Source organism: Diceros bicornis, chromosome 17 (genome assembly GCF_020826845.1).
Source record: "Diceros bicornis minor isolate mBicDic1 chromosome 17, mDicBic1.mat.cur, whole genome shotgun sequence".
Taxonomy (NCBI): Eukaryota; Metazoa; Chordata; class Mammalia; order Perissodactyla; family Rhinocerotidae; genus Diceros; species Diceros bicornis.
In genome coordinates, this window is record NC_080756.1 from 59,607,846 (window position 1) to 59,633,949 (window position 26,104).

The following is a 26,104-nucleotide window of genomic DNA, read 5'->3' on the forward strand; positions in this document are numbered from 1 at the left end:
CACCGCTCATCAAGCTGAGGTGGCGTCCCACACAGAAGAGCTACAACTCTACAGCTGTGATATACAACTATGTACTGGGGCTTTAGGGAGAAAAAAGAAAAAGAGGAAGATTGGCAACAGATGTTAGTGCAGGGCCAATCTTCCTCAAAAAAAATCCCCAAAAACAAACAAACAAAAAAACCCCCTACTGCTTAGTAAAAAAAATAAGTTAATTGAAAATGGATATAAATTATTCTTTAGGTTTAAATTCACAAATGCAGATAATATATAACTATATATATCTATATAGCAAGTACATATGTGTATTTTTTTAAAGCATCAATCAGGAATTTCCTTGAAAAGTTCAAAATGAGGAGTTGATTCTTAACAAATTCATATTACAGTTCTTTTAAGTAGTATAGCAAAAATATCTGCTTTACAAAATTTTTGTTTTCATAGTTGTCCGAGAGTACACATCTGTTTCCTTTTTTCTTTTCTCCCCCTTTCTTCCCTCATTCAGAAAGTATGTATGGAAAATCTAGTATACTTCCTTCGTGTACTATGACTCTCTTGTGCTCCATCTTAGCGTTATAATGTTTGAGACACTGTCTCTGCCCTGATGCTAGTGACTGGGAAGGGAGACAAGTAAACAGGCAATTTTAATAGAACATGGTAACTGTTAATATGGGCAAGAACTGGAACGTGGAAGGGAGTGGTGAAAGATGAGGCTGGAGATTGGGTTTGGATTATGAAGGGCTTTGTAAATCGTATTAGAGTCTGGAATTTTACCTTAGGGCAATGGCAAGACTTTGAAGACTTTTGAATAAAGGAAATAACAAGTTTATATTTAGATTTTGCAAGGAGTGGATAGGAGGAGGCTAAGTGAGGAGGCCAGCTAGGAGGCTATGGCCTTTAATCCTGTTAAAGACTGAAAACTAAAGTAGTGACAGTGAGGATAGAGAAGCATACAGAGTTGAAAGCTTTAAAGAACACAGGACTGGGTTGTTGAGTATCTGTGTGTTTGTGTGTGTGTGTGTGTACGTGTACTTTTGTGGGGGAAAGGACAGTTGATAGGGAGGGAGGAGACTAAGGTGACTCCCAGACTTTCAGATGGATCAAGTAGACTAGAAGCAGTGCTGTCCAATACAGTAGCCACTAGCTGTGTACGGCTATTTAAATTTAAACTAATTTAAATGAAATAAGATTTAAAATTCAGTGCTGTGGTTGCACTAGCCGTATTTCATATGCTCAATAGCCAGATGGGACTAATGGCCTCTCTATTGGACAGTGCAGATACAGAACATTTCTTTTGTGACAGAAAGTTCTGTTGTACAACACTGGTCTGCAGTTTTTGGTATCTACTACCTTTTCCTCCAGAGGAAAGTCAAAATAATAGGTTATTCTTTAGTCTTCTAAGAACTCTGGGTTCACAATATCTTAAGAGATTCTGTGAGTCAGACGCCGTCATCACTGCTACCACCACAACCATCCAGTCTTCAACAGCTGTAGAACACTTCCATGATCAGAGAAAGTTCTGTTGGACAGCACTGAGCTAGAGGGATGGTGATGTCATTCATTGAGCTATTGATGGCTGTGGTGGGAGCAATAGGAACCTCTAGAAAGTACTGTCCATAGAAATATAATGTGAGCCATTATATTTGTGAGCTAACATATATTTATAATGTGAGCCAGTAATTAAAAATTTTTTGTTGTTAGGCCATCTAGTTGATTCCGACTCCTAGCGACCCTGTGTGCAGCAGAGCAGAACCCTGCCCGGTCTTTTTGAGCCATCCTCTGACCTGCCGTCACCATATCAGACAATGCTCCGCTGCTAACCATAGGGTTTTTATGGCCAGTTTTTTCAGAGGTAGGTGGCCAGGTCCTTCTTCCTAGTCTGTCTTAGTCTGGAAGCTCCACTGAAACCTATGCATCACGAGTGACCCTGTTGGTATTTGAAATACTGGTGGCATAGCTTTCAGCATCACAGCAACATGCAGCTGCCACTGTATGAAAACCCAGCGGATGGGTGGTGTGGTTCCCTGACAAGGAAGCAAATCCAGGCCGTGGTGGTGAGAGCGTGGAATCTTAACCAGTAAACTAATTGAAGTAAATTAATTGGCAATTAAAATTTTAGTAGCCACATTATAGAGTAAAAAGAAACTATTAGTTTTTGTAATTTTTTAAATAAATTTTATTTAACCTGGTGCATCTAAAGTATCATCTTAACATGTTGAAACATATTTAAAAAATTATTAATGAGCCATTTTACATTTTTTTCATACTGTCTTTGAAATCAATTGTATACTTTTCTTTTACAGCATATCCTAATTCAGATGCTAAGTTTTTGTCAGAAATACTTGATCTGTATTTAGATTTCATAAGATTTACAGTTGGAAAAGTGGATTCACATACCCATCTTGTTCCAAAAATGCTTAAAAGTTTTCTAGTAACTGAACTATCAGTTTTTAAATTTAACTTTTAATTGCAATGAAATAAAATTAAAAATTCAGTTCCTCAAGTCTCACTAGCCACATTTCAAGTGCTCAGCAACTACTTGTGGCTATTGGCTACCATACTGGACAGTGCAGCTCTGGAATAACTAAGTGCATTCTCTTGATAGTTGGAAATTCATGTCTGGAGCTCAGAAAAGAGGTGTAGAAACAGAGCCAGATGGCAGGGACTGTGAGAAATGTGGATGTGATTTTGGACAAACCAATATTAACTTCTCAGTGCTCCATTAGAAAAATATATAAATGGTGAGTGTAAAATAGTAGATGAAGATGCAGTGTATTATGGTTAAGAGTCTGACTTGAGGGGCCGCCCCCATGGCGTAGTGGTTAAGTGCACATGTTCCGCTGCTGGCGGCCCGGGTTCTGTTCCCCGGTTGCATGGATGCACTGCTAGTTGGGCCATGCTGTGGGGGCGTCCCGTGTAAAGTGGAGGAAGGTGGGCACAGATGTTAGCCCAGGGCCAGTCTTCCTTAGCAAAAAAAAGAAGAGGATTGGCATGGATGTTAGCTCGGGGCTGATCTTCCTCAAAAAAAAAAAAAAAAAGAGTCTAACTTCAGAGTTAAATGTGTGATCTTGGGCAACTTATGGAGCCTTTCTAAGCCTTGGTTTGCTCATCTAGAAATGGGATAGTAATATCTTTCTCCTGGAAAGGTTTGCTGGAAGGATAAAGGAAGTATTCATGGCAAGTGTTGACCACGTATAATACCATGTCTCCCCATTTCTGTGTTGCCATTTCTTTCTTGTGGAGTGTACCATCAATTTAATAATTCTTTTTTTAGGAAAAAAATCTATTTTAATTATACATGTTGTTATAAGCTGAATCTCATTTTCAGAAACTTTATGAAAAAAAGTATATCTTAAACTAGAGGAAATATGCTTATCGTTCATACTGATGAGTGCTTGTTATGATCCATGTACTATGTTAAATGCTTTATATGATGATGTGAAAGGTTGTTTAAAAAATGTGCTATATAACATGATATTTCTGTTGTAAAGTTTCACTTAGGTAAACTTTGTAATAGAAAGCCTGTTTTAATTCTGGAATTTTGAAATGTATTATGCTCTAACTCTTTCTTAGTTATTCCAGAAACCACTGAATTCTGCTTGAATCGCTTTGGATACTCTTAAATTTATGATTTTGTAGTACTCTGGGCTAAATCTATAGTATTTAAGAGTCTGTAATTTGGGGCTGGCCCCGTGGCTTAGCGGTTAAGTGCGCACACTCCGCTACTGGTGGCCCAGGTTCGGATCCCGGGCGCGCACCGACGCACCGCTTGTCCGGCCATGCTGAGGCAGCATCCCAAATACAGCAACTAGCAGGATGTGCAGCTATGACATACAACTATCTACTGGGGCTTTGGGGAGAAAAAGGAGGAGGATTGGCAATAGATGTTAGCTCAGGGCCGGTCTTCCTCAGGAAAAAGAGGAGGATTGGCATGGATGTTAGCTCAGGGCTGATCTTCTTTACACACACACACACCAAAAAACAACAAAAAAAGAGTCTGTAATTCTACATTTGGGTGTATACGTGTAAAGAATTATTTTTAAAAAATGCCTTGGTAGAGCTTATTCAGAGAAGCATGGTAACAGGAGACAAATAGACTATCCCAGGTTGAAGGAGGAAGGAATTATGATTTTTAATGGCTCCACAAATTGTTTTTCCAAGTCTTTTCCTCGAGTCCTGTGTTGCCCATTATATCTGGCAGTGTGCCGTTCCTTGAGTGTATTGGAGAAGACAAGAAATGTTTTTGTAGTGCTTATCTCATGAATTGTATACCTCCAGTGTGCTAGGAAATCTTGCTGTCTTCTTCACAGTATTTCCCATATATTCACTCAGGTCTGAAATAATATTAGACATCTTGCATCTGTATTCTTGCAAATAATGAAAAATTTTTATGATGCTTTTAGGGCCAATAGATAGGTTTGATATTATATGCCAACTGTGTTTGGTGGTGGCAGCTGGAAGTGCTATGTTGGGAAGGATTTTGAGACCAGGTCCCAAAGAAAGAAATGCTCACCTTAATTTTCCTTTTGTTTCTGTTTAAATCTTTTAAATATTTTTCCTTTTAAAAAATGTTATGGGGGCCTGCTCGGTGGCGCAGTGGTTAAGTGCTTGTGCTCTGCCTTGGAGGCCCGGGGTTCCCAGGTTCGGATCCCGGGTGCACACCCACACACTGCTTGTCAAGCCATGCTGTGGTGGCGTCCCATGTAAAGTAGAGGAAGATGGGCATGGATGTTAGCCCAGGGCTAATCTTCCTCAGCAAAAAAGAGGAGGATTGGCATCAGATGTTAGCTCAGGGCTGATCTTCCTCACACACACACAAAAAAAGTTATATACCCATTTGGAAAATTTTGGCGGGTATTAAAAATAAAGTAAAAAGATTTCCTACCATTCTTTCTGCTATGCTTATATGTATATTAGCAAAATCGAGGATCTACTGGATGTTAAAATGTACAGGCATACCTCCTTTTATTGCGTTTAGCTTTATTGCGCCTTGCAGAATCACATTTTTAAAATTATTTTATTGAGGTCGTATTGGTTTATAACATTGTGTAGTTTCAGGTGTACATTATTATATATCAGTTTCTGTATAGACTGCATTGTGCTCAGCCCCAATAATCTAGTTTTTGTCCGTCGGAATTGCATTTTTTGCAAGACCCTCCACCAGCAAAAAGATTACAACTCGCTGAAGGCTCAGGTGATGGTTAGCAATTTTTAGCAATAAAGTATTTTTAAATTAAGGTATGTACATTGTTTTTTTAGACATAATGCTATTGCACACTTTACAGATGACAGTATAGTGTAAACATAACTTTTTTATGCATTGGGAAACCAAAAAATTCTTGTCACTCGCTTTATTGCGATATTTGCTTTATTGCAGTGGTCTGGAACTGAACCTGCGGTCTCTGAGGTTTGCCTATATATCCACTTTCATTTACTGTATTATAAACGTTTTTTATGTCAGACATTGGTTGTAAATATATTTTTGTAGGCTTGTGTTAAATCATAAAGATTTCACTTAAACATTTCCCAATTGAATGAGTACTAATAAAGCTGGTATGTCATAATTCATAATATAGCTGGTTTTTTCTCTGCATTTTGGATCATATAAGTAGATTGGTTTCCTGTTTATGGAATTGTTGGATCAAATGATATGAACGTTTTTAAGACCCTTAACATAACCACTTTCAAACTTTCTGCTTCCCAAATGCTCTTAACCATTTTAAGGAAGAAAACGAAGACTTTGAATACAAATGCTTTTATTATTTTAAGGAATAAAATAAAACATTGGATACCTAAAATTTTTCACTTAAAATTTATGAAATACTTCAGATATGCAAAAAGATAGAATTGTATAATTAATACCTGTTTACCTAACACTTAGCTTAAGAAATAAAATATAAAAACTCCTTGGGTAGCTCTTGCCAATTATAAATGTCTCTACCAACAATGCTGTGGTTGTTTAATCTCATCCAATAATACAGGTTTTTATCCAAGATCTTTTGGGCCAGAATTCAGAATTTCTCAGATTTTAGGAAGGCAGTATGATGCATATTATCTAACTTTCCAAACAAGCTTAGGGGGCACTCAATTTCTTCATCAGACACATTGGTATTTCTGCATCAGTTCAGGTGTGGTTTTGCCACCAAATCAGTTATAGAATTTTTGGGTTTTCAGAGATTTTTGGAATTCACATTTGTGGATAAGTGGTTGTGAACACGTGCATCTGTTCACTGTGTTTGTTTAGTTTAATCAATCTGGAAAGATTTGTTGAACTTTGTGTTGAACTGATCATAATGTAGTATGAGATGTGGTACAGAGTGAAAGATAATATAACTACAAACAATTTCATATTTTAGGATTTTAAGAAATCAGGGTATCAGTGAGGACTGGAGTCATTGGGGAAGGTTACACAACCTAGAACTTGATTCTCTTGAACTACATGGCACAGATTGCTGATATAAGTAGAGAACAACTATGATTAATAACCTTGTGTTTGCTTCTAAGTATCTGCTTGACGATGTGTTTGTCATGGTGATAACTTTGATAGACCTTACAATTAACTTGATTAACTGATTGATAAGAATTATTAAAAACCACAATTAACTTGAGTTACCTTCTCACCCTTCCATAAAAAAGAATGAAATGGCAACTGTGGCAAGTGTTGTGTTGTTGCTGCTCCTAGCAGAGGTGCTCTTTGTGGTAGGTATGTCACCAAAACAGTGCTGCTTTAGCCACACAGTTCTGTAATTTTGGTCTCTGGGAGAATCAGATTAAGGTCATACAACCTGATGCGTGGTGTTAGCAAATCTGATATGCTACATGCTGAGAGTGGAAGCAGAGACATCTGTGCTTTCTTTAACTTGCAGGTTTTTTTTTTTAACTTCCTACTCCTCACAGATTTTATCAGCATGGAGCCCAGTCTATTAATTACCATATAATAGTGCTGAATGGTTGAGGTCCTAATTTAAGCCCTTAGTTTATAGTGAGACTTTTTTTTTGGTGTGTGTGTGTGTTCTGTGTAAAAGCAATATATGCTTACTGTTAAAACGATTAAAAAAGAAAGAAAAGGAAAGAAGTAATATATGGAAGGGAAACAGTGGCTCCATCTGACCTTTCAGAAATAGCTTCTTACTCTCCAAATCATTTCTGTGTGTATACAAACATACCTATGTACATACTTTTGTATACTGATGGGATTGTATTATGCAATCCTTCTGAAACTTGCTTTCTTGTCCATTTCACAATATATTACAGATGTCTTTATGGAGATTGTCACATATAGAGATTTACTTAAGAAATTTTTTTAACAGCAGTATTTTATTTTATAGTTTGGAGATACCATAATTTATTTAACAAATCTCTTCATGAAAGTTAAGTTGTTCTCTCTTTTTTCCGGGTACAAATAATGCAATAATTGAACATCATTGCACATATATCCTTGAACCTGTGAAATATGTCTTACAGAGAATACTTTTTTGTTTTTTTGCCAAGAAAGATTCACCCTGAGCTAACATCTGTTGCCAATCATCCTCTTTTTTTTTTTTTTTTTTACTTGAGGAAGGTTCACCCTGAGCTAACATCTATGCCAGTCTTCCTCTATTTTGTATGTGGGTCGCTGCCACAGCCTGGCTGCCAACAAGTGGTATAGGTCCGTGCCCGGGAACTGAACTTGGACTGCAGAAGTGGAGTGCGCTGAACTTAACCACTCGGCCACGGGGCCGGCCCCCCCACAATTTTAAAAGTGAGACTTCTAGGTCAGAGGGTATGCACATTTAAAATTTATTTGATAGATTCTGCCAAATTGTACTTGAATGGGACTTTAAAAGTTTGGTCTGTTAATCTTTTCATAGAGCACTTAAGATAGCAGCATATTTCTTGCTCCTAGTGACATTTATAACCCTTTAACAAAATGAAGAGAATCTTTTTTTTTTTGTGAGGAAGATCAGCACTGAGCTAACATCTGATGCCAATCCTCCTCTTTTTGCTGAGGAAGATTGGCCCTGACCTAACATCCGTGCCCATCTTCCTCTACTTTATATGGGACGCCGCCATAGCATGGCTCTACAAGCAGTGCGTTGGTGCGTGCCTGGGATCCGAACTGGCAAACCCCAGGCTGCCGCAGTGGAGTGTGTGCACTTAACTGCTTGCGCCACGGGGCCGGCCCCAAAGAGAATTTTTTAAAATTTTGAAATACAGTGTTTAAAAATATTCAACTCATTTTCTGATAATAAGTGAATGCTAATTAGTGATGAATATAACCCATCACAGCAGGTTGGACTAGCAATTTTGAGATTTAGGTCAGAATTTCACATATAATGCTTTAAATAGCTAATGGGTGATATATTTTCTAGTTTACCTTATAAATATCTCATAGCACATCTATGTCAGCCTATCCAGTTGTAATTAATTTGAAGTAGGTTACTGTGTTGCTATTAAAGGACTTTCTGCTTTAGTTTAATTTATGAATATTTGGTGTTTCTTTGGCGACTCAGGTTGTAGAGAACTATTATTATCCTAATCTGTGAGGAAAGAGTAAGAGACTGCTATTTGTAGTTGCATTACACTTGTAGCTATTTGTGGGAAGAGTGAGAATTAAAGGCTAACATACAATCATTGTGTGTGGAACTATTTTTATTTTTAGGTCCCTGGGTATACTCCAGGATTCTGAGTGGGTGTATATGGGTGTCTGTGGGGTGGGGCCGGGCTGGGGGCTATTCTCTCTCAGCATGTATATAGGTTTTGGGACCAATGCTTCTCTTGTAGGGAAAAATGATTCTGGAATTTTCTAGCATTCTTCTTTTTATGGTTTTCCTAACCTAGCTGACAGGCTTTGTGATGTGAATATGTAGTAGTGGCCGGATCTGAACTCAGTTTTGTTGTTGTTTTAAGACCTCATGGAGATTTGGTAATGAATATGGGAAGTATGATTTAGGATGTTAAGAAAAACTCTGGGGCCGGCCCGGTGGCATAGTGGTTAAGTTCACATGTTCTGCTTTGACAGCCCAGGGTTTGCCAGTTCAGATCCTGGGCGCGGACCTACGCACTGCTCATCAAGCCATGCTGAGGTGGTGTCCCACAGAGAGCAACTAGAAGAGTGTACAACTATGACATAGAACTATCTGCTGGGGCTTTGGGGAGAAAAAAAGGAAAAAAAGGAGGAAGATTGGCAACAGATGTTAGCTCAGGGCCAGTCGTCCTCAGAAAACAAAACAAAAAAATAAGTAAATGCTCTTAAAAAAAAAGAAACAATTATAATTAAAAAAAAAAAAAAAGAAAAACTCTAGATCACAAAGAATTGACCTCCACAGCTATGCCTCTTCCACCTTCCATGTTTTTCTCTTTGGCTCAGCAGCATTTCCTTGGTTCCTTTTGAAGGCTTTGAAGTGGATTATTCTCACTATTACTACTTCTTTATGGCCATCTGTATATTCTGGTTAAAGGATAGAAAAAGCACTTTTCCCTTGAGAAGTTAAAATTGAAATTTTTCAGAAGGAACTTTACTAAAGAATTAAGGGAGGGGCCGGATCCGCGGCTTGACGGTTAAGTGCGCGCGCTCCGCTGCTGGCGACCCGGGTTCGGATCCCGGGCGCACACCGAGGCACTGCTTCTCCGGCCACGCTGAGACCGAGTCCCACATGCAGCAACTAGAAGAATGTGCAGCTATGACATACAACTATCTACTGGGGCTTTGGGGGAAAAAAATAAATAAATAAAATTAAAAAAAAAAAAGGGAGGAAAACCTCAAAATCTCACCCCCGTGTATAGAAAGGTTTTAAAATAAGAGAAATGGGTTATTAAAAGCAATAAATTTTTATTGTAAAAATGACAGAATTACACAAACAGGATACTACTTTCTTATTCTAACTTAACCTTTAGTTGACATTTCCTGCATTGGTAGAGCTTGTATGATATGTAGATTGATTTCCTTTTTAACTCTGTCTCAGGTTGATGCTGGAGAATGGATGTTATATAAAGATACTTAATGTCTAAAGTAGGTTGGCTTTGACATCCTTGATGGCCTGACCTTCCCTCTTCTTTTCCACCCTCCCCTTCCTTCCACAAATCTGTCCATCTTATCTGTGAACATACAATTATTGAATGCATGCTATGTGCCAGGTATGGTAGTAAGGTCTGTGGATGCTACACTAATGAACAAGGGATGTGTGTGTGTATAAAAATCCTATTTTCATAGAGTTTATCGTATAGTAAGAAACACAGAGCCAGCCCTGGTGGTCTAGTGGTTAAGATGCCACACTCTCACCACCACTGCCCAGGTTCCTTTCCTGGTCAGGGAACCACACCACCTGTCTGTTGTTCAGTTGTCATACTGTGGCAGCTGCAGTGATGCTGAAAGCTATGTCACCAGTATCTCAAATACCAGCAGGGTCAGTCATGGTGGATAGATTTCAGTGGAAGGAAGAGGATGGTGCAAAAAGACTGGGCAGGGTTCCGCTCTGCTGTACACAGGGTCTCTAGGAGTTGGAATCAACTTCACGGGCACTAACACAACAAAGAGGAAGAGGAGCCAATAAAATGTACGAAAAAGGAGTTGTCTTGGAGAGATAGTAGGAGAACCAGAAGAGTAGAATTAGAGAAACCCAAGTAAAAGTTTCAAGATAGAAGTGGTCAGTAATGTTAAATGCAGTAGAAGTAAAGAAAATCCATTGAACTTGGCTATAAGGAAACCATTCTGGCTTTATTCTAGAAGTGATAGTGGGACTTTTTAGTACTTAGAGCCTTATTTTAGGCAAATATACCATTTCTGTTGAATATCTTTATACCATCCATCCCACAAATAGTTTTATTGTTTTTTACTGATTATAAAAATAGTTCAGTCGGCCCTCCATGGCCGTGGATTTTGCTGCCACGGATTCAACCAACCACCGATGCTACTTGAGCATCCGCAGTTTTTGGTGTGGGGGGACTCCTGGAACCAATCCCCTGCGGATACCAAGGGAGGACTGTAGGTGCCCATAGAAAAAAATTTATGGTTTGGAGAGATAGTGCAATCACCACCAGAAATCTTACACCCAGAGTTGTATATCCTGCTTTAACTTAAAAAAAAAACAAACTCAGGTGGAATATGTGTTTATAACTTTTTCTTTTTTCTCTTTGGTTTGACAACAGATCATAAACATCTTTCTCTATCATTAAGTGTAGAGCCATGTCATTTATAATGGTATGGTATATTAGTTTTCTAGGTTTGCTGTAACAAAGTACCACAAACTTGGTGATATAAACAACAGAAATTATTATCTCACAGTTCTGGAGGCTAGAAGTCCAAAATCAGTGTAGACAGGGCCTAGCCCTCTCTGAAGGCTCTGGAGAGAATCCCTTGTTGCCTCTTCCTGGCTTCTGGTGGCTCCTAGCAGCTCCTGGCAATCCTTGGTGGTCCTTGACTTGTAGTTGCATCACCCCAATCTCTGCCTCCATCTTTACGTGGTCTTTCTTATGTGTCTCTGTGACAGAATCTCTATTTCTTTTCTCATAGAGAAACACCAACCCAAACACCATTGGACTTAGGGTCTACCATACCATAATCCAGTATGAATTTATATTAACTTGGTTACATTTGCAAAGACCCTATTTCCAAATTAGGTCACATTCTGAGGTTTCCAGTGGACATGAATTTTTGGGGGACACTATTTAACCCATTACAGAGAGTAACCCATTTTATAGTTGTGCCTTAACTTATATAGCCAATGTCCCACTGTTGGATGTTTAGATTAATTTTTCACTATTATGAACATAATAGGGGCAGGGAATAATATGTGTAGTAGAACCTAGGTGATCCAGCTGGGCACTTTTTGGTCTCCCTTGCCCCATCTTAACTGTGAATGGACATGTGCAGCAACCCTGGCCTGGGATGACTACGATTGCCAAGGGCTTAGGCCTCTTAGTAATGAACGTTTGGGTTGCTATCAGATAAGCCACTAAGACCTGCTGAAGTGAAAACTGAGGATGAGTGCAATTTAGAATAGTAGAGGAGGAGAAGATGAGTACCATTTGTGCTCTTGAGACTAACAGCAGTTGTAGTTTGTTCCAGTGACCTTCATCTTTCTGTGATTTCTCCTCAAAAACAGAGGGCTATGAGAATCAGGGAGAAGCTGCTTCCTGTCCCTGTGTGGAGAAGTAATTATGCAATGCAAGGGGTGGACTGTGGCAGCCCTGAAAATGTAAGGGCTGTTCAGATCTCCTGTTGTCGGGAGCATTATTGTCTTACTCTTTTCACTGTATTGTGTTTGCCCTTCTGTCAAAAATGAGTTGTCCATATATTTGTGGGTCTGTAAGTACTTTTTAAATTATAAAAGCAATTCATATTCATGTTAAAACCTCTATCAGTACAGAAAATAAAAATGTGAAAAACCCACCTTTCTCCATGAATTCTTATATTCCTCTTTTTATAAATTAAAAAATGTGTATCTTCTATCTCTTGTCAGTACATATAGACTTACCTTATTCTTTTTTTTTTTTTCCTGAGGAAGATTTGCCCTGAGCTAACATCTGTTGCCAATCTTCCTCTTTTTGCTTAGCAAGATTAGTCCTGAGCTAACATCTGTGCCAGTCTTCCTCCATTTTATATGTGGGTCGCTGCCACAGCATGGCTGCCAGCAAGTGGTGTAGGTCCGCACCCGGAAACCAAACCTGGGCTGCCAAAGTGGAGTGCACTGAACTTAACCACTAGGCCACGGGGCTGGCCCTAGATTTACCTTATTCTTTTTAATAACTACACCATATTCCCATAGTTATATAGGCTATTACCAGAGTCTTATTTCAAAGAATTTTACAGTTTATTCTTATTCAGTTTTCCCATTTGTGTGAAAATCTGTATAAGATAAATTTCTAGAAATGTAATGACTAACATTTATTGAAAACCTACCAAGAAACAGATATTTTATACTTACTCACTGATTTAATTTTTTTTTAGCCATCTTTTGAGGAAGATGCTCTGTCCATTTCATAGATGAGGCTCTAAGAGATTCGTTTATTTGTTCAAAGCTATGCATTTAAATAGTGGAGCTGAACTGGCCCAAGCCTTTTGTACTAGTCACTACATGACTAAGCCTAAGGAGCACAATAAGAATTATTTCACAGGGCCCTTGTTAGGATGAAATATATTTAAGGTTTATGCATTGCATTTTTGTTACTGCATATTTTTACACTTACTCTGTAGAAAAGATATCAAGTCATTATTTTTTGGTTTCATACTTGAGCATAGTGTTACTAATCTGCTTTAATACGAAGAGCAACTGTGTTGAGGATAGTCTAAAAACTACTATGTCCATGTATTCTGAGCACTGTTACTTCGTGATTTGGAATTGTATTTTTAACTTTTGCCATTCCACTTCATTTGGAGAAGTTTAAAAAAATGACTTTATTATTTTAAAAATAAATCTAATCCTTTTAAATGTTGATTGTCTTATATATCTTTAAAGTATTTGCTTATAAGTATATAGCACCAAAACTGAATTAATTTTAGTTTTTTTAACTTTCTTTTCTGAGAAACAATTGTGCCTTCAGAAGGAAAACCCAGTATTGTGAGTCTTTCAGCCTGTTTTTGAGTTAGAATGTTTCTTTAGTGAAAATAGAAAAGCTCTAAAAATTGTCATTTTTTATGGGAATATGGAAATATGAATTGATTGTGGAACTATGTTGTTAACAAACAACAAACATCAAATTGAAGATAGACCAGATTTCTGGAAATGTTCTTATCAGAATTAGATTTTAGGAAATTTTTCTAAGCATAAATCTGGGCAAACTTGCAGAGATTTAAATGCTGTGCTGATATTTTTTAAAACTCAAAATATAGGATAAGAAAACTAATTTTAAGTACTTCGTAGGTCTGTGGCTATAGTATTAACTTGACATATAATTTAATAGAGATTTTTCAGTATTGAGAGCAGATTTGTACCCATAGGCATGATATTTTCTGTGTATGATTGCTGTGTGTGTGTGAAATTTTAATTTTTTTTTCTAGAAGATGAGAGACATTAGTCTGTTCTTGTTGAGCTTATGCTGTCTTCTTGGAATTAAGATTTAGCTACAGAATTTCCTATTTTTATTTATGTTAAGAAGAACAGTTTGTTTTTTACAAAATTGAAATCTTGACCATTTAGTAAGTTTCTGTATGATTTTCAAGGCATAAATTTAGAGGACAAAAATATATAGCAATACATATAGAGAAGGAGGTTGTCAGTGTATGGAATTTGGTTACAATTTCAAAATAAGGTTTATTAACGTGAAGGAAATGGTAAAAAGGCTTCCGTTATATTTGTCTTACATTGCATTTAGTTGCAGTTTCCATAAACGAATTTCAAGATTACTACCACCTTCTGAATGTATAAGAACTATCTTAATGAAATTTTATTTGGATTTAGGTTAACTTGTGGATTCAGCAAACATTTGTTGCATACTTGATTTGCATTAGGCACTGTGCTAGGTTTTGGAGATGAGACATTCCTTTGCCTTTAAAGAAGTAATTAACTAAAACATAGTAAGTACATTATTTTAAAAGCCCCTGGTTCCTGAAGAGGGGCACCTAAATTAGACTAAGAGGTTTAAGGGTTTGTGTAGGATTGTGACTGTTAAACTTAGTTTGAAAGGATGAATGGTAAGTAGTTAGCTAGTTGATGGGGAAGAGGAAGGTCCTAGAAGCAAGAGAGAGCATGGTATTTGAGGAAACTGCAGGTAGTTGATCATGGTTGTCACGTGGAAAAGGAGTATGGTTAAGAAGGGACCTGCCTTTAGAAACGTAGGCTGGGCCCAAATCCTGAAAAATCTTATATGCACTGCCAAGGAATTTAGATTCTTATTTTGGGAAGCCATCAAAGGAACTATGTAGGTGTGTGTGATTATGTCATATTTAAATTTTAGAGCAGTGGTTCTTAAACTTCTTTGGTCCAGCATCCCTTTACACTCTTAATAATTAACGAGGACCCTAAATAGCTTTTGTTTATGTAAACTATATCTGTTACTATTTACCATATTAGAAAGTAAAACTGAGAAATTTTTAAAACATAGGAGACAGCACACATTCTGTTAGCTGTCACTGGGCTAATGTCACATGTCATGTAGCCTCTGGAAAACACTACTATGCATTTGTGAGAAAGTACAGTGAAAAAGGCAAAAAAATTATAGTATTATGAAAATAGTTTTGCTTTTATGGACCTCCTGAAAGGGTCTTTGGGACTCCTGGGGGTTCCTGACCCACTTGGAGAATTGTTGTTTTAGGTCATTCTGGCAATGGTGTTGAGAATTGTTTAGAACCAGCAAAAAGAAATACATTTTAAATTGTGATCCAGTAGGCACATGTGTTTACATATGCACACCTGAAACAAAAGTTTCAGGAAACAATACTGTATTAGTTATCTCTTATTGTATAAAAAGTTACCTCAAAACTTATAAAACAGACATTATTCACAGTTTTTATGAAGAGCGTAGCTGGGTGGTTCTGGCTCAAGGTATTTCATGAGGTTGCAGTCATCTGAAGACTTGACTGGGGTTGGAGGATCCTTTTCCAAGCTATCTCATGTGGCTTTTGGCAGGAGGCCTCAGTTCCTCACCATGTGGCTCTCTCTGTTGGGTAGCTTGAATATCCTTACAGCATGGCAGCTAGCTTCCCCCAAAGTGAGTGATCCAAGAGAGTGACCGAGACAGAAGCTCCAGTGTCACGGAAGTGGTACATCATCAGAAGCAAATTGCTTAGTTCACGTTCACAGAGAGGTATTTTGCTTCCCCTCTTGAAGGGAGGAGTATTAAAGAATTTGTGGAGATACCTTAAAACTACCACAAATACTTGTCAGGAGAGTGAGTCTTTCATGGGTCTCTTCTTTCTTGCATGTCTTGCTGGGTATGCTAAGGATGCAAGGCTCTGTCTGCTCTTAACCTGGACCTTTTGTCAGGATTGTGTTTGCAACAAGCCACCTTGAGGGATGAGGTAATGTCTCCTGTTGGGAGAGAGCAGGCTTACTTACTGCTTACTGTAAAAGTGGTGGATTCCCTAATCTTAATGTTCTTCAGCTGTGATGCAAGCCCACTGGCATGTGTAGCATCTACCTGGGCCTTTCTGTGACACCTTGTGGGACTTGAGGGTAAAAGGGAGCCAATGCAAACGTGATGCTCATACTGCTTGCTGTGCTGTGAGTAATCAAGTTCTTTGTCTCTGACCCAGGAGACTCATATGTTCTGTCTGATGGGCAGAGGGAAAAGGTTTGAAATAACCACCACAACAGATATTAGATAGAGAGCTAACAAAATATTGTCTAGGAAGCTAACTAAGGGACTTTCAGGACTGTGGGGGGCAACATTATGGGCTCAAACTGAACAGCTGCATGATTTTCTCCAGCAGCAATCAGGATTCCAGGTGTATAATCAGTGAAAGTGTTTCTTTTGGATTAATCAAAGGCAAGGGAGTTTGGAATGTGAAATTATTTTTTCAAACTTTCATGGTATAATCTATGTACAATAAACTGAACATATTTAAAGTATTAGTTTGATGAATTTTGACGTGTATACACCTATGAAACCATCACCTCAGTCAAGATAATGAACATATTCATCACCTCAAAAGTTTCCTCCTACCCCTTTGTGATCCATGCCTCCCTCACCTCCATCCCCAGGCACGGACTGATTTGCTTTCTTTTTTTTTAGTAATTTTATTTATTTATTTATTTATTTCCCCAAAGCCCCAGTAGATAGTTGTATGTCATAGTTGCACATCCTTCTAGTTGCTGTATGTGGGACACGGCCTCAGCATGGCCAGAGAAGCGGTGCATTGGTGCGCGCCCGGGATCCGAACCCGGGCCGCCAGCAGCAGAGCGTGAGCACTTAACCGCTAAGCCACGGGGCCGGCCCTGATTTGCTTTCTGTAATAATAGATTAGTTTTAGAATTTTATATAAATGAAATCATACTTTGTAACTTTTTTTTTGGTCAAAATTCTTTTTTGTCAGCTGTTTTAAAGTCTAATAATTATTATTTTGTGGTTGTGTGTCTGGCGTATTTTGAAAAGAAATTTATTTTTTTTAAAAACTCTTCCCTAAGGCTCATGAGATTAAAAAGCCAGTATGAGGGCTTCTGACAGAGCTAGTGAATTTCCTTCTTTTGTTGTATAAATGAATATAGTTCTGATAATAACAAAGACTCCACATGCAAATGCTGTTTTGGATCTGAAAGTGACTTGAACATAGAGTGCACCTGCTAATGTTGAAAACTTGATGTGAATTTTTGTTGTTGGATCTTAGCCTATTTAGTGTGATTTAGTTACTCGACTACATGAAAATAGAGTTCTGCACAAAAGCACAGTTGGGAATTTTTTTCTTGAATGTAGCAGTTTAAAGTTCTGATGACATGATTCCTGAAACTCTGCATTATTACTCCTTATTTTGTTAGTTTTACTTATTTGTTCTTTTGCCCACCATCTTTTAAAAAAGACTTTCTCTTTAATAGACAGATAAATGAGATTATTTAAGCTTTACACCTGGGAAAACCTAAAATATGCCCTAAAGTTTAGGTTTAGAGCACTGGGTTAGGGCCGGCCCCATGGCCTAGCGGTTAAGTGCGGGCGTTCCGCTGCTGGTGGCCCGGGTTCGCATCCCGGGCGCGCACCGACGCACCGCTTCTCCGGCCATGCTGAGGCCGCGTCCCACATACAGCAACTAGAAGGATGTGCAGCTATGACATACAACTACCTACTGGGGCTTTAAGGGGAAAAAAATAAATAAATAAAATCTTTAGAGTACTGGGTTAGCAGGACACACTGCCTGAAAACTCTGGAAGCCTTTAATATCCTATGGACAATCGAGATGTTAACATCAGCAATGGTGTTGGTGAAGCATTGCAGTTAAGAGCCTCCAGGGCTGTGGAATTAGGTGCCCTAATTCAAATCTGGACCCTACCACTTAATAGCTATGTGACTTTAGATAAGTCATGTAACACCCAAAGGCCTCACTTTTCTTTATCTGTGAAATGGAGATAATCACAGTACCTATGTTATAGGGGGCTTATAAATATTAAATTAAATCTTATAAAATTGTGAGCACAATACCTGGCATGTGGTAAACACTCACTGAATATTAGCTTTTGTTATCATTCAAGGGGTTCTGGATAATGAATGAATGGCTCTCTTATTTTAATCAGTATTCAGGTTCCCTCACTGATCTTGAAAAATAATTCATTCAAACAGTAATATGTAGATTATTACTTGTCGCCTATGTTACAGTCCAGATTAATCATGAAAAGGAATTTTTACTTCATGAGTTAGGTTAGTCCCGGAAAGGAATTTCCTCGTATTGCTGACAGAATGTTGCAATTCCTGAACTTAGTGTATTATTGCTGTTTCTGAGATGGAACCTTAAAGGTTTGGGCTCAGGGTATTTCCTGTCCTGCTTGTTGTTACCCTAGGGCTGTCTTTACTGGATGTAATGTCACTTATGTAGAGATGAGACTGCCAGTTATTCACATTTCTGAGGATCTTTAACCTGTTTGAGTTTGGCTAGAATATATAGACCCTTTAAAATCTTATTTTTGACCCTGTGATGTACTTGGATAGCATTTTCAATGAAGAAACACTTACAAGAATCAATTCTACATAACGGTGGATTTTTGGAAAATACTATCTAATGTGCTGAAACCTATTACTTGACCTAAGCCAATTCTGTGGTAGAATTATGTTAGGAAATCACAGAGATCTGGTTTAATCTGTCTTGATTTATCTTGGAGAGAAGTGTGGGAAACAGATAGCTATGATATGTTTTTAAAATTTGTTTTAATTTTACTTGTAGAATATGAACATATTCAAGGTTTATTGTAGTATGAGTATAAAAGCTTTATAAATGAAGCTAAAGCCTTCATAAACATTTTCGCCCCAACCTCTCCTTACAATACAAGTTCCCTTCCCATCTTACCATTGCTGTTTCAAGTTTGGCATTTCTTATGTAGGAATTTTTTATATATTTTGTATGCAGGTTTTTATACATATGTTAGATATATTTTTCACCTAGTTTTTGGTTTTTCTTTTAATTTTGCTTATGGTATTTTTTTGTATAATATTTTGTCATTTTGACATAATTAAGTATATCAGTTGTTTTTCTTTATAGTTTTTGCTTTCTGTTTCTTATTTAAGAAGTCCTACCTTAACTCAAGTTCCCAAGGATATTCTCCCAAGTGTTTTTCTAGTACTTTTAATGGTTTTAAAATTATATCTTTAATGTACATAAAATTTATTTCTGTGTACTGTGTGAAGTAGGGATGTAATTAATTTTTTTCCAAGAACACCAGTTGTTCAAACCCCATTTATTGAGTGGTTTTTCCTTTCCTCGCTGTTTTGAAATTTTACTTTTAGCATATACTAAACTCACATATATAATTTAGACTTTATTCCTGGGCCAGTACTATAGAGTTTTAATTACTATAGCTTTAAAAGGCTACTATGAGTCCTTTTGAGAAATCCTGGGGGTCAGATAGGTTTTGGAGTCCAGATTTTTTCCACATAATACCCAGTGGGCATTATGTGGTATCCTGTCATCATATACATTGTTTTCTTAATAAAATGTAGGAATAATCACACTGAGACACACATAACCAATAAATGGCCTCCTATCAGTTAAATGAGTTAAAAAGAAAGAAACTTATTTTCAGAGCTTTTTGGATTTTTGCATTGCAAATAAAGGATCATGGACCTATAATTTATCTTGCTATTTAGGAGACATCTTCCTTCTTTGTTCTATTTCAAATTGTTTTGGTTATTATTGTATCTTTACTCTTCCATTTGAATCTTAGACCCAGCTTGTTTAGTTATGTGAAGAATCTTATAGAGATTTGCATTGGAATTTGAAGTAGTTGGGGAAGAACTGACACCTTTAAGGTGTTTGTCTTTTCATCCATGAACATGGATAACTTTCCTTTTGTTCAGATGTTCTTTCAGTAAAGTTTTATAGTTTTTTCCAAAAATGCTCACACATTTTTTTTAGATTTATATCAAAGTGTTTTTATGGTTTTGTTGCTGTTGTGAATGGGAGTTTTAAAAAATTGCATTTTCTTATTGTTATTACCGATATACAGGAAAGTATTGATATTTATATATTGATCTTGTGTCTGACCAATTTGTTGAGTTCTATTATCAGTTCTGATTACCTGTTAGTTGATGATCTTGGGTTTTCCAGTCAGAAAATCATTTTTCAAACATTGTTTTATCTTTTTTTTTTTTGCTTAGGAAGATTTGCCCTGAGCTAATATCTGTGCCAATCTTCCTCTATTTTGTATGTGGGTCACTACCACAGCATGGCTTGATGAGTGGTGTAGGTCCGCGCCTGGAAACCAAACCCATGCCATTGAAGTGGAGTGTGCCGAACTTAACCACTAGGCCATTGGGCCGGCCCCGAGTTTTATCTTTTCCTTGCTAATCTTTGTATCTCTTATTTCTTTTTATCTTCCATTTGCATGGTATGGTTTCAGTATTCAGTTTTGAGACATATGAAATATTTTAAAAATGTTTATTGTGAAATTAAATAAGTTGTTTATTTAATGTGTGACATTTTCATTGCAGATATGGTGTAAGATATTTCTTCAAGACTGGACAGCTGAGGACCTGTTATTTCTGATTAGCCTTAAGCAGAGTTATAGCCATAGAGAAACTTCACGGAGTTCCATATTTTGTTTTCTGCTTTACACCTTTCTGGCACCTAAATTCATCTTGCAACCATGTATGGAAGTGCTCGCTCAGTTGGGAAGGTGGAACCAAGCAACCAGAGCCCTGGGCGTTCACCTAGGCTTCCACGTTCCCCTCGCTTGGGTCATCGTCGAACGAATAGTACAGGAGGGAGTTCTGGAAGCAATGTTGGAGGTGGCAGTGGAAAAACCCTTTCAATGGAGAATATCCAATCCTTAAATGCTGCCTATGCCACATCTGGCCCTATGTACTTAAGTGACCATGAAAATGTGGGTTCAGAAACACCTAAAAGCACCATGACACTTGGCCGTTCTGGGGGACGTCTGCCTTATGGTGTTAGGATGACTGCTATGGGCAGTAGCCCCAATATAGCTAGCAGTGGGGTTGCTAGTGACACCATAGCATTTGGAGAGCATCACCTCCCTCCTGTGAGTATGGCATCCACCGTTCCGCATTCTCTTCGTCAGGCAAGAGATAACACAATCATGGATCTGCAGACACAGCTGAAGGAAGTATTAAGGGAAAATGATCTCTTGAGGAAGGATGTGGAAGTAAAGGAGAGCAAATTAAGTTCTTCAATGAATAGCATCAAGACCTTCTGGAGCCCAGAGCTGAAGAAAGAACGAGCCCTGAGAAAAGATGAAGCTTCCAAAATCACTATTTGGAAGGAACAGTATAGAGTTGTGCAGGAGGAAAACCAGGTTAGTTTTATATGTATAATTACCTTTATTGGCTGAATTCATGTATGTAAATGAAATGAGCCATTCTTTTTCTTTTCTTTCTTAGGTTTTTCCCTTCTTGGTTCATTTATCTTTCTTTTTCCTATTTATGTTAGTATTTTCTGTCCTCCCTTTCTCAGCCTTTTCCAGATTTGGTCCTGTGCCTTCATTTTTTTCTGGTTGCCATGTCTGCTTGCTCACCATTCTTGCTTGTTTCTTTTCCCTGGCTTCTCTTTCTCTTCCTGTCTTTTCTTTCAGCATATATTATCTGTTTTTCTGTTCTTGTGAGAATATAATTTTGCCACACGCTCTAGGATCTTTTATCAAAATTATTCAGGCTATGTAATTTAAGTGTGAGATATAGCATTAAGATTTACCCTAAGGTCAAACAAGTCAGTCTTAAAAAAAACAAAAAAACTATCACAAGGCAAATCACTGTGTTGACAGCACAGAATGGAAATTAGTTAAAAAAAAATAACATGGATTATGTAAATATTTATTATTTACTGCTACAGTGAGTAGCAGTTCTTTCTGTTGACATTCGTGAAAGTTGAACTTCAGGATGCTTATGTAGCTTTTTTTTCTTTTTCTTTAATTCTTCAAATTTAAGGTGGAAGAAAGCAAACTTGGTGTGATTGGTTGCTTCTAGAGAATAATTGAGATAAGTAGGCATTATAATTATGGGCTTTGCAGTTCAAGAGTTAAGTGCTATCTTATGGATATATGAAACATTTATTTATTGTTTTTCCACACTCTTCCAGGTTATAGTTGATGTTTTGGCCATAGCCATGTCACATTCAGCGGCATATGACTTCAAAGATTTGAACAAATCATATTTAAACTCCAGCAATTAAAAACTTAACCATACTTTTTGTTTAAAAGACTTTTAGAAATTTTCTTACACTTGCAAGTTTGAGTTTGCCTCCGTGAAAAAATTTTCCTGTACTTTTTATTTATTTTATTTTTTTTCCCCCAAACCCCCAGTAGATAGTTGTACATCACAGTTTCACATCCTTCTAGTTGCTGTATGTGGGACGCGGCCTCAGCATGGCCGGAGAAGCAGTGCGTCGGTGCGCGCCCGGCATCCGAACCCAGGCCGCCAGCAGCGGAGCGCACGCACGCGCACTTAACCGCTAAGCCACGGGGCCGGCCCTCTCCTGTACTTTTAAAGGAGAATTTTGAAGTAGCTACCTCGTTTTATATTATATTTTATTTTTGGGTTAGGTTAATAAAAATCATGAAGACAGTAATAAACTTATTTGGATTTCTGCAGTGTTCTTGAATGATGCTAAGAAGTAGAGGAATTTGAAATGATCTCTGTCACTGATGAAGTGAATCTAATTTTAAGATTTCTGTTGATTGTTTTACCATTCTATTACTAATCCTCAGTTCAGACATTCAGATCTATTGTTTTGGTTATTTGAAAAAGATCTCTAGTTACATTGTTTTGTATGTTAAAACCCCAGACTTACTTTTTCAGTAATAAAGTTAGCTTCTTTTTTCTGATCATAAAAATAATACAGGAAAACATAGATAAGAAAGCAAAATTTAGTCCAGATCCTCCCATCTCTGATAACTTTGCTATTCCACTGTTAACATTTTGATGTTTCTCCGTAATGAACTTTGTGCATACACACATATAAATTTTACATGAATGGAATATTGTAGGTGTTTTGTTGTCACCTTTTTTTAGCCAACAACATTTCTACTGTATTTAGTAAAGCCCTGTGATATGTATCTAAATCATTATTTTTAATGCCTATATACTATTGTGACTGTACCAGTTAATTTAACTAATATCACAGTTAAAAATCTTCAGATTTTTAAATCTTCAAATTATTATTTGATAGTATAATATGAATTAAAAACTAAACCTTGAATTCATTTGAATCAGAGATTTAAAAAATATTTAAAATTTACAGTTTTATTCTTTCTCAGATATATTATAACCCCAAACTGCTTTGCTTCTAGTTTTTAACCAGTGATTAAATTTAATTTTTCACTACACAAAATCTGAATGTTTTGTTAGTAGTCTTAAATCTCTAAGGCTCTTAAAGACCCAGCCTTCTTTTTTTTTTTTTAAAGATTTTATTTATTTATTTTTTTCCCCCAAAGCCCCAGTAGATAGTTGTATGTCATAGCTGCACATCCTTCTAGATGCTGTATGTGGGATGTGGCCTCAGCATGGCCGGAGAAGCGGTGTGTTGGCATGCGCCCGGGATCCGAACCCGGGCCGCCAGCAGCGGAGTGCGCGCACTTAACCACTGAGCCACGGGGCCGGCCCGACACAGCCTTCTTAAAAAAGAGGAAATGTCCTTTAAAAAGTATTCCTTAGGATGTTCTTTGCATTTGAGTCTTCAAGACTTTAAAAATGTGAAAAGAAAGAAAAGAACTGAAATAGACCCCAGTGTTAGATCTTAAAAAGTAAGGACAGGATTCCTAAGTGCTGGCTCAGATACATCAGTATCAACAGATATATTTGTTTAAAATATAGATTCCCAGCTTCATACCAACTAAGTAAATGTCTCTGGAAATGGAGTCCAGGAACATGTGTTTTAAACAGGTTTCTCTGGTGGTTCTGATTGTAAACTGATTTTGGGATCTTTAGAATCTAGTACATCTAATTCTTAAACTAGTCTGTTGCTCATTTGCCATAGGGAATTTGCGATGGTTCTATTGCTACTTTTGAGCTCGATTGTGAAAGAAGGGGAAAAAAACAAGGGACCATTGGCTCAGTGCTTCTCATCCTTTTTTTGTTTTTTCCCATATTACAGCTCAGAGTTGTGACAGACTCCTATACATAATGATCATTAATTGTGACAGTGACCTTCAGTAGAAGGAATATGTGTATGGAAAAAAGGTTTTTAAAATCTTAGGTATGTTTAGTTAAAAAAAAGTCCAGGTGATTTTGATGTCTCCTCACCTTGAGAATCACTGAGGCATAAGATAAAATATTCATATGATAGATGACAACAGAATGGGGTAGTAGTTTTTTTAGTTAACATTTAAGTTGTCAGAAAGTGAAGTACACCACCAAAAATTTCTCATTCCTGAATATAAAATGAGTACATTCTGAAAATTTTTATAGTTTGGTATTGAATTGTAGATATCAAGAGAGAAAAAATGAGTTTGCTTTATTTAGTCTTGTTGTAAAGTATCAATGTAGCATAGGTTTTAGAAACTGTATCTGCATTCCTGGGAGGATATTAGATTCTTTTAATTTTATAAAAATAAGATTAATTAATTTGGAGTATCTACCGATGGTGTGTCGGTGCTCAAATATGAAGTACTTTATATGTATTTAGGCAGTTAAGCGTCATACTTTAGTATTGTCCAATCTCAAGTGTATTGTTAATAAAAGTTTACTTCTGTTTACCTGAAAAGTGGCTGAGCTATAAATTCTTATTAATAAATTAATAAAATTACACATGAATAAACACTTCCCTTTAAAGGTTCTGCCTTTCAAAATAGATTGACAGTATGTGTGTGTGTATAGATGTAAATGTAATGTGTATAGATGTGTGTGTCTATATATATATATAAAATTTAAAGTGGATTTTGATAGAAGTTGAATTGAGGTTACTGGATTTATCATTGAATTAGCTAGCCTCCAATGTACCTTTCTGATAATGCTGAAAATATACCTATCACCAAGATGGTTTTTATTATCGAGCAACTTGGAAATGTCCATTTTAACAAGGAAAAAAATTATTGGGGTACATCTTTATTTTGAAATAATTGAGGCTGCCGGTTATGCCTGTACGTTAAAAGCTGTGTGGGTAAAAAGCAATGGCAATATTCTTTCTAATTATCAAGCTATGTTCAAAGGTAAAATACTTGAATCTTCTGAAAAGACTGTAGTGGGGACTCAGCACTTGAGTCCAGTAGAAGTGAAGCAGTCCACAGGACTATGATGCCAAAAAAACCCTATGTGCTGAAGGAGGATGATCACTGTCTTATCTGGATTCCACCTCTTGCCCTAATTAAACACCAGTGCTGGCAGGAATATGTTCTTCTTGCACCCACTATAATTACCACACAATCCTAGAATTGTATAACTTTGGTCCAAAAAATGAAGGGTGCAATTTTAAAGTGAAGTGAAATACTGCAGTGAGATATGGAGAACTGATAATGCTAATTAATAAATTATAGTGAGCCAGCAGTGGGCCCTAATTAAACTCTGCATTCATTATACCCTCCATAGCCCTCAGAGGTCGGACATTTTCTAGTTTACAAAGAAGGTTGGTTTATTAGGATTTACAGTAATTAAATAAATTTCCCCATTTCAGTTTGAGACTGGGGATTTAGATGGGTTCTAAATGGTTGATCTGATTGCGCCACAGAGATCTTGGTCTGGAATCCAGTCAAATGTAAAAACACATTTGCTTAGAATTGCCTAATGTGTATGGTTCATTATTATGGAGTTCTTTTTGAAGATTATTTCTAAAATAAATACCCAGCTGTTTTTATGTCTCCTACTCCTTTTGTAACTGAACTTTCAAATACTGGTGGTTGGAGAGATGGAAACAATATATGTTTCAACAGGAAATGCCTTTTCTCTTTCTTTTGTAAATTGAGAATGAGAAAGGCTTTTAGTATATGTTTACTTGATGAAGAATAAAAATCCAGCTGTGAGCTTGGTTGAATTGGGAAACTAAGGCTTTGGATGATTATATTTTTTATTTTGTTCTAACATCTAACAAGATATTGTGATACTTCTTTTT

General features: G+C 37.1%; 1 protein-coding gene across 14 annotated transcripts in view; it reads left to right on the forward strand.

Moving 5' to 3' along the window:
* ERC1 (ELKS/RAB6-interacting/CAST family member 1) overlaps positions 1 to 26,104 on the forward strand; it is a 544,778-nt gene that overhangs the window by 15,091 nt on the left and 503,583 nt on the right. For 12 of the 14 annotated variants that reach the window (XM_058559107.1, XM_058559105.1, XM_058559109.1 and 9 more), the window contains exon 2: positions 20,539 to 21,362. In XM_058559107.1, coding sequence (XP_058415090.1) covers positions 20,694 to 21,362 — 669 coding nt within the window. In that variant the 5' untranslated portion in view covers positions 20,539 to 20,693. Of the gene's footprint in view, positions 1 to 1,695; positions 1,847 to 20,538; positions 21,363 to 26,104 lie in introns of those variants that run through there. The other 2 variants (XM_058559106.1, XM_058559117.1) reach the window with 2 other exon arrangements.